Below are 9,025 nucleotides of genomic sequence, written 5' to 3'. Positions count from 1 at the left end.
TAACATGCTAATGTTAATAGCTAGCGCATCAGCGTTAACAATGGTAATATTAACATGTTAATGTTAACATGCTAATGTTAATTGCCAGGGCATCAGCAGTAACATACTATTGCTAACATGCTAATGTTAATTGCTAGTGTCTCAGCAGTAACATGCTAATGGTAACATGCTAATGTTATTTGCTAGCGCATCACCGCTAACATGGTAATGTTAACATGCAAATGCTAACATGTTAATGCTAACATGTTAATGCTAACATGCTAATGTTAATTGCTAGTGCCTTAGCAGTAACATGTTAATGGTAACATGCTAATGTTAGTTGCCAGCGCATCAGCAGTAACATACAAATGCTAACATGCTATTGCTAACATGCTTATGTTAATTGCTAGCGCATCACCGCTAACATGGTAATGCTAACATGCTAAGGATAACATGCTAATGCTAACATGCTAATTTTAATTGCTAGCGCGTTAGCCCTGGCTGCTCCTGTGTCTAAATAAACATGTTAAAAATGATTTGAGGTGTGCTTTTTGAATACAGACCCCCAGCAACAGCCCACTCGTCAGTCTCAAAATTTCTGCAGGAATTTTCTAGTACTGAATTTGCTGAGCAGTGTCAGTAATAATGTATGTGGGCGACGGGGCCAGAGTCAGGCGCACTTAAAATTTCTTTAGAAATGTTCTAGTTATTGTTACCATATCTCCATTACAGTTTATAGTTAGTTTATGATTTGCTGCCGCTGTGCATCTGTGTGTCTCTCTATCTCTATCACAGGTTCCACTGCTACATTCATTGTAATTCATTGTCATTTTATCATCCCTCCGAGGCAAATGTATTTTGTGGCTATACGAATCAAATCTGATTTGATTAGGATAAACTGTATGAACACGTTAAACTGGATGAAGCCGATACAAATCTGAATCTTTCTTTTCTTTTTCCTCATTGTTCAGAGAATGTAAATCCAAAGCCTGCCTTCCAGTCTGCTCTCGTCTTGGTTGGATCTTCATTTAACGTGACATTAGAGGTTTGCCCTTCATTTATATTTGCTACAGGGAGGAGGTGGCCAGTATATATATTTATATATTAATTTGTTTAATAATCTAGATAGATAGATACATACAACGTAACTATAGTACAGTAAACATACGTTATAGTTAAAGGTGCAGCGTGTAGAATTTAAATGCAACTAGTGGACTGACTGTTGCATTGCAATCTCCACACATCACCCTCACCATCCTAGTGTAAAGGAGAAACAAACACTGTTTAGAGCTAATGCAACACTTACACAAACAGCTGCAGTACCACCTCCGCGCCTCTCCGCGTGTCTGCCTCTGCGCCGCCCGCACGTGTGTAGCTTTGAGTTGACTTCTCGCTTCGTCGCGAGGTTTTGGTTCACAAACATGTCGGCGTTCAAGAGGAAACGTGGAGCACAGGCTCATGTTGGCAAAAAGGCAAAGAAAGTCAAATTTGTAGCCGACGGAGGCGAAGAACGGGATGAAACCGAGCAGGAGAGGAAGAATGAAGTCACGATCCCTCCGCCGGTCTCGTTGGTAAGTGCTCGTGCTTGTTCTCAGCCACTGAAGTTGAGCAACACACCGTGGAGACAATCTGCTTTAAGCTATTTAATGTCATGCTTGTTCTAAAAACGGCCTGCATCTTTGACTTTATGTGGAGTGTGATAATTAACTCCATAATAATGGGCTTGTTTGAGTTTGATCTCATGATATATATTCTTCTGATCAGGGGAAATGGACCAACAAGGAAAGGGTTCTCATCTTCTCCTCAAGAGGCATCAACTTCAGGACAAGACACTTGATGCAAGACCTGAGGACTATGATGCCTCATTCAAAAGCAGGTCAGTGCTGTCTGTCACTCATATGCATGTGTGTTATTTCACACAAATACACCTGCAGACACTTGTTGGATTATTTATTTTGCTTAGCGATGATAACAAATATTTTCTTTTTGTTTGCCAGACACCAAAATGGACAGAAAGGACAAGTTGTTTGTCATTAACGAGGTGAGTTTGTTGCTTAAAATTTGGACACGCTTTTAATTTGTAATCATATGCATTACAGGATAGCTAAACATGTGTTTTGTTCCCAGGTTTGTGAGATCAAAAATTGCAACAAATGCCTCTTTTTTGAGGCCAAGAAGAAGCAGGATCTCTACATGTGGTAAGTGTTTGATCTTTGTTATGTTCTCGAAACATAAGTGTAAAAATCATTAAGGTAATTCAAACAATGATCTTGTCTCGCAGGATTTCGAACAGCCCTCATGGACCTTCTGCAAAGTTTCTGGTTCAGAACAGTGAGTTACTTCTGTTCCTACAGCCCTGAAGTGTATTATGACATCATGTCATGTGTCATGGGTAAAAACTGATTTCTATTCTCATCATCTCTGTGACAGTTCATACGCTGGCTGAACTCAAGATGACAGGAAACTGCCTCAAAGGATCCAGGCCGCTGCTCTCGTTCGATCCTGTGAGTAGCACTGGCACAGGTTGTCAGTAATTGTATCAATAATAATTATTATTATTTATGTTTTATTCAACATGACACCAGATTTTAATTGGTAACAGAACTTGGTTGGCATTTGGATTAATTGTTTGATCTATAGACTGTCAGAAAATTGTCTATTGATTGCTTGATCAACAGTTGCATTCAGCACATACACAACTTAAGAAGATAAACTCATGTCTCTGTGGCATTTGAATAAAAGCCTGCAAACTCTTTCCACTCCTGGCGTGTGATTTCCCGTCGATGGTCTGAGTAATGGGCGCTGCTTTAACAAACTGCCTAGAATATGCATTTATGTTGACGGCTGAACAGAACATCAACTAAACTTTTTTTTTTTTCCCCTCTACAGAAATTTGACCAGGAGCCCCACTATGCTTTACTGAAGGAGCTCTTCACACAGGTGTGTACATACAAGATACATGTCAGAACTGAAATCCCATGACTGTGTCAACACTGATCATTGTTCAGATTTTTTACATTTACAGAAGTACTCATATTTTCTTGTTGCAGACATTTTCCACTCCACGCTACCACCCTAAGAGTCAGCCTTTTGTGGACCACGTCTTTACATTCACCATTGCAGACAACAGGATATGGTTTAGAAACTATCAGGTAATGTTTACATTAGTATTAGATAAGATGTATCTTCTGTTGTGGATTCACGGTTCATAGATTTTCTTTTGTTGACCGTTGTTGCATTAATATCTCTGTTTAGATCATCGAGGAGGATGCCTCTCTAGTGGAGATCGGCCCTCGCTTTGTTCTCAACCTCATCAAGATCTTTCAGGGGAGCTTTGGAGGGCCTACGCTCTATGAAAACCCAACCTTCCTGTCTCCTAACATGGTAAATCCAGAGCACGCTACTTTAGATTCTAAGCTTGTGATGTTGTTGAATCACGTTTTTTAAAATGAATTTAATCACATCGCCTTTCTCGTCACACACCCACAGCACCGGCGAGAGATCCGACTGGCGGCGGCAGCCAGGGTGCGCGAGAAGCAGATGGTGAAGGAAATGCAGAAACTGAAGAGGGTCGACGCGAAGGAGGATTTGTCCCGAGACGTCACAGCTGATGTCTTCCTAACGCCAGCTGACGAGAAGCCTGTTCACATTGAGACAGAAGCGCCTGAGCCCAAAATTGTGAAGAAGAACAAACACAAAGCTTTCAAAAGACAAAGGATGGCACGCAGGTAACTCAATGGACTGGATTAAGCTGAGTGTGAATGGCTTACTGCTGCCATGATTCAATATTGTCTCAAAAAACGTGGTAATGCAACGATGCAGACAGGTCTCAAGTCCATATATGCTTTTTTATTAGGATACAAAAGGACTTGTGCAACACGTCATCATCACATTTGACAGTATCTTAAATATGTTGGTTTAATGTGTATTGCCATCATTTGTGGAATCACACAATATATATTTTGGTCCCTCCTTTTGGAGGATTGTGCAGATAGACATAAAGGTCTCTGCTCTACAACATTGTAACATCCCTTTTGATTAAAAACAAAATATTCTGTAAGTGTAGGAAAGAAAAACTTGTTTATTGCTTTTTGAGTGACTACAATTGTTTTCTATGTCATGGAAATAAACCAATTCAAACATAATGTCTGTATCGTCCGCTCTATACACCAATCAAATGTATGTGCAGAGCTGTAGAGAAAACTTGAGGAATTAAAAAACGTGTCTTCTCTTCAGCGTCTTACTTTATGAGCGGTCAACCAGCTAACTGTCCGAGTCACGGAAAAAAGGCAGGTGAAGCTTCAGGAACACGACGTCAAAAACTGAAGGCACTATAAGCCATGTAGGCTCATGAAGTTACAGCCAACGTCTCAAAATAACACTATACTCATCTGTCTGTTAAACTAGAACTCAGTATGGTAGTCGTCTAACTACATACAAGTATATAAGACCATGTAGGCAACGACATCACTAAATCCAGCAGCAATGCTTTAAATGAAGAACCGGTTGATGTTGTAATGACTTTCCCACTTGGTCTGTTATCCATGATGTCCCCACTGGCTGCAAGGCCTCCTCTGCCTTCAAAGCAACTGGCCCCTAGTGAAGTTAAGGTGCTTATTTATAGGTGAATTCAATGGACTGTAATCACTCCTCCTCCACCTCCTCGTCAGGACAACAATAATATTCCACAAAGCAGATCTGTCCGTCGTCGTTCCTGACCAGGTACTGCAGGGAGAGGAAGCCCCTGATGTCCGTCCTCACAGAGACTTTACAGGACAAAGCCAGGGCTTTGGTGGACGGCTTGAGCAGAGACATCTTGTATCTGTCACAGTGAACACAGATGTGCAGCTTTAATAATGTGTGGTACTACAGGTAGACATTATGTAGGGCCACATCAAACAAATTATGATTTTGACATAACTAGTTATAATTACGAATACTAATGGCTCCATGTCATTTAGTGAGTCAGCATGCCCAAGACTCATGAGCGTGGCTTAGTGAGACAATTAAATGGTACATTAATTACCCATGCTCTGTATTGCAAAAGCAGTATGATAATAAGGTTATACAAATTCAATCATAATCATCAGTTGTTAGCTTGCTCATCCCCACTATCACAAAGCGACAAAACACAACTAAATGAAAACTTATTTCTCTGTGCTCACCTGTTGGTTTGTGTCTTGGTGCATTTGAACAGCTCCATCATTTCAGAGTCTTTGGGATAATCATAATGGGCATTTCCAGAGTTTCCAAATGTGGACAACCTGAAGAGCAGAACAAACCAAAGAACAATGTAAGACCTGTCTGTGAGCAATATTTGTAAAACTCATGAATTCTGAATGAAGTGTGCTTCCTTCACTTTGATACATTTTAAACATGGTCCTTTAGAGTCTTCATATGTAATCGTGAGTTAAATGTCCTGTGAACTACTAACTAGGGATGTAACGATATGGAAAATTTGACATTCGATTATAGTGACCAAATTATCACAGTTAACAATGTTATTGCGATATTCTTAATTGCTGTGCAGACAGGATAATTTTCCTCCACCAGCTGTCCCTCAAACTCAAAATACACCCAGACCTCGGATTTCGTCCTTCTTAGTAGGGTGGGAATTGTCCTGCACTTTCCGCCATGCTTTCATTCTTGATGCCTACGTTACAAGTTATGCATTCACGCAATGCCTTCATCGCAAGTCGCTCGCGAGACTTGGATAAGAGATAGGATGGAGATAATGATATTATTTTAAACATAAACGGTAATTTTATCTCGTAAAATTTCACCGATATTTACTGTAATACCGGTAACCGTTAAATCCCTATACTGTGCAACAAGTAGTGATGCTTTGACAAGCTGCTTTAGTGTTGATAACATACCTAAAGTAAGGCTGGCTGGGGGACATGGTGATCTGTAGCACCTCACTGGTCATGTCCAGTTCAGAGAAGGCTTCCTTCAGACTCTCTGACAGCAGGATCACCTTTTAAAAGAGCCAGAGGTGCATGGGTATTAGTCAATTGTGCAATGTTTTATGAGAAAGCTTGCAGAAAAGCATCAGGAAGGGCGTATTTTCACATTGAGCACTGCAAGTGCAATGTATTTATGCATATCTCTCTTATGATATGAAACAATGAAAGTCCACCTTATTTGTGACATTGTTACTGCAGAACTCAAAGTCAATTGGCTCTTCTGGTTCTTGCGTGTTGATCTTGCACACGGTCACTACCCCACCCTCCTCCAAGAACAGGGTCAGAGGGTAACCGTACCCCTTGTAGCACATCCGCAAGGCTGTCGATACTCCTGCAACATCACACAAGAGGGAAAAAAAAAGTCATATCTGAGAGGGATGAAAACATTTTTTTTTTGTAAATAAAGTCCAATCAGGTTTGCTTTATGTGTACCTGGCACTGTGCTTCCTCCAAAGATGCTGAGGCAGTCCAGCAGAACAGTGAGGTTGACCTGAAAACCCACCAGATCTTCCTTTATGGTGAACTCTTGGAAGATCTCAGCCTGGATGAAGGCATTGGCTTGCAGACATTTGGAGTCCTCCACAGTGACCTTCAGGCCGTTGGGTGTAGCGCTGAAGATGGCCTGGTCTTTGAAGGTGATCGCTTTCAGTATGTTGGACAGGTTGCGAGCATTGTCCATGCTGGCCACCAAAACATATTGCTCATCGTCGGCTTGCGACTGGGTTGACAGAGGCATCGTGGCTCTGAAATGAACACACAACTTTACAAAAAGTTCAGACGGGTAAAAAATATAGTTAATGGTAATGTTTCTTTAATTTGAATCGAGATTCAATTTTAATCTTCAAATGAAGAGCAAACACTTAACATAAATAATGTAACATACACGCAGGAAATGTCACACTGCTGTCTGTTGTTATTGTTGTTTTAAGCGTGTAAACTCATAAACAGCGAACTGGCGCTAATTCCCCCGTCGTGTATAATACTATATAAGATTTACGGTAAATAAACGTTTTTAAAAAATGTTGCTGGCGGCAGTAATTATGTGTCAGACACTTACAAAGTCGTAATTCAGACACTCGGCTGTGTTTTTGAAGCAAGGCGCCCTCACTGTGAAGCTACTTCCGCCAGTCTCCTCGGAAGTACGTTCTGCGCATGCGTGAGCTCATTCTGGAGACTTCGCGTCAGGGTCCAAAATAAAGAGAAACACCGTGTCTTCATCGACTGTACGTGGCGACGGTGGTGTTAGAGGTGAGATTATAACTCAGTTAAAGTCCTGTGGTCAGAATAATGTGATTTAGTCTGCAGGTTAGTTATAATCCGTCATACCTGTTACGTTGAGCACCGACGTAGGCAGGCTGCTAGCTGTAGCTAACACTGATGACGACGGTGACTGTAGCGTTTGTCGATCAGTAACCAGACAAGTTAACGAAGAAAGGTTTCTCTGGAAGATCAGCGATTAATGTTACCGAGTACAGCTGAAAACATGAACTCTGCTCTGATCTCTCCACTTCTTTAAACTAACATCAGCGTCTTTGACACCAAAAGATGGTGACAAGCCTCATGGCCTCGGTCGGACTTAACTTTGTCAGACACATTTCAATTATTCAGCTTGTCATGCTTTTATCTCTGCTTTATACCCATCTTTGTACCACATCTCATCAAATGTTATTTATAATGTTGTGAATGGGCTTATACACGTGTTATGTGCTCTTATATTTGTATTATTACACTGCTGTTGCCTGTCAGTCATCGGTGGCATGGCACAAAAATATTGATTCAGAAACAAATGGCAAAATAAGTCATAACATCCAAAAGTAAAAAAGTAAATTAGTATTTCTCTAGAGTGATTTTATATTGTTAAAACTCCAAATAAATCACATTTTAACTGCATTTGTTTAGATGATAACAAGTTATTTTAGTTTATAGATTTCTTTTCAAGTTTCTCTTATATGTTTGTCTAATCTGGTAGGATCAGGTGGTAGACAGGTGAACGTCATGTAAATGGTGAGGCTGGATTGATGAGGTTGACAGTTAATTAGAAATTATTAGAAATAATCGCAGGCATCGATTGTAGCAGACACATAGCCTCAACCCCCGACGAAACACTAAAGCAATCATGTAGCAACCACAAGTAAAAAAGTTATTCATGACAGCAGTTCAGAATTTATATTCAAGTTTTAATAACTTCTTTAAGTTCTGAGTAATCAATATTCAGTCAAGACTGCCACCTGATGCCTATCCAGATTAGACAAACATATAAGAGAAACTTTGAAAATGAAATCTATAAACTAAAATAACTTTTATCTAAACATATGCAGTTAAAAATGGTGATCTATTTGGAGTTTTAATATAAAATCACTCTTTTTTCTTTTTTACTGTTAGGGGTTATGACTTATTTTGCCATTTGTTTCTGAATCAGTATTTTTGTGCCATGCCACCGATGACTGACAGCAACAGCAGTGTAATAATACAAATATAAGAGCACATAACACTGTATAAGCCCATTCACAACATTATAAATAACATTTGATGAGATGTGTACAAAGATGGGTATAAAGCAGAGATAAAAGCATGACAAGCTGAATAATTGAAATTGCTGACAAAGTTAAGTCCGACCGAGGCCATGAGGCTTGTCACCATCTTTTGGTGTCAAAGAGCTATGTTAGTTTAAAGAAGTGGAGAGATCAGAGCAGAGTTCATGTTTTCAGCTGTACTCGGTAACTAATCGCTGATCTTCCAGAAAACCTTTCTTGTTAACTTGTCTGGTTACTGATCGACAAACGCTACAGTCACCGTCGTCATCAGTGTTAGCTACAGCTAGCAGCCTGCCACGTCGGTGCTCAACGTAACAGGTATGACGGATTATAACTAACCGGCAGACAAATCACATTATTCTGACCACAGGACTTAATCGGAGTTATAATCTCACCTCTAACACCACCGTCGCCACGTAAGTCGATGAAGACACGGTGTTTCTCTTTATTTGGACCCGGACCGAAGTCTCCAGAATGAGCTCACACTGCGCAGAACGTACTTCCGAGGAGACTGGCGGAAGTAGCTTCACAGTGAGGGCTCCTTCT

At 40.4% G+C, this 9,025-nt stretch overlaps 3 protein-coding genes across 4 annotated transcripts in view; 2 read left to right on the top strand and 1 right to left on the bottom strand.

The window, feature by feature from the left end:
* The first annotated feature begins 1,400 nt into the window (after window positions 1-1,400).
* bxdc2 (brix domain containing 2) lies at window positions 1,401-4,124 on the top strand. Its single transcript, XM_010742508.3, has 10 exons — window positions 1,401-1,550; window positions 1,744-1,855; window positions 1,977-2,020; window positions 2,107-2,177; window positions 2,261-2,310; window positions 2,410-2,483; window positions 2,869-2,919; window positions 3,030-3,131; window positions 3,235-3,363; window positions 3,469-4,124. The coding sequence occupies exons 1-10, from the start codon at window positions 1,401-1,403 to the stop codon at window positions 3,709-3,711; spliced, it is 1,026 nt and encodes a 341-aa protein (XP_010740810.2). The 3' UTR covers window positions 3,712-4,124.
* rad1 (RAD1 homolog (S. pombe)) lies at window positions 3,953-7,113 on the bottom strand. 2 transcript variants are annotated; one of them, XM_010742498.3, is made up of 6 exons: window positions 7,003-7,113; window positions 6,378-6,688; window positions 6,119-6,276; window positions 5,856-5,956; window positions 5,145-5,243; window positions 3,953-4,801 (listed from the first exon to the last, which is right to left on the bottom strand). In XM_010742498.3, exons 2-6 carry the CDS (start codon window positions 6,679-6,681, stop codon window positions 4,624-4,626), a joined length of 840 nt encoding a protein of 279 aa, XP_010740800.2. In that variant the 5' UTR covers window positions 6,682-6,688; window positions 7,003-7,113; the 3' UTR covers window positions 3,953-4,623. The 2 variants fall into 2 exon arrangements, with proteins under 2 accessions (XP_010740800.2, XP_027137985.1); XM_027282184.1 differs by lacking the exon at window positions 7,003-7,113 and adding an exon at window positions 6,829-6,983.
* The window catches only part of c21h18orf32 (chromosome 21 C18orf32 homolog), a 4,740-nt gene continuing 2,780 nt past the window's right edge, over window positions 7,066-9,025 (top strand). The window contains exon 1 of the mRNA XM_010742526.3: window positions 7,066-7,193. The gene's annotated coding sequence lies outside the window, so the exon portion shown is untranslated. The remainder of the gene's footprint in view (window positions 7,194-9,025) is intronic.

Source organism: Larimichthys crocea, chromosome IX (assembly GCF_000972845.2).
Source record: "Larimichthys crocea isolate SSNF chromosome IX, L_crocea_2.0, whole genome shotgun sequence".
NCBI lineage: Eukaryota > Metazoa > Chordata > Actinopteri > Sciaenidae > Larimichthys > Larimichthys crocea.
This window is presented reverse-complemented; position numbering and strand designations above follow the sequence as displayed.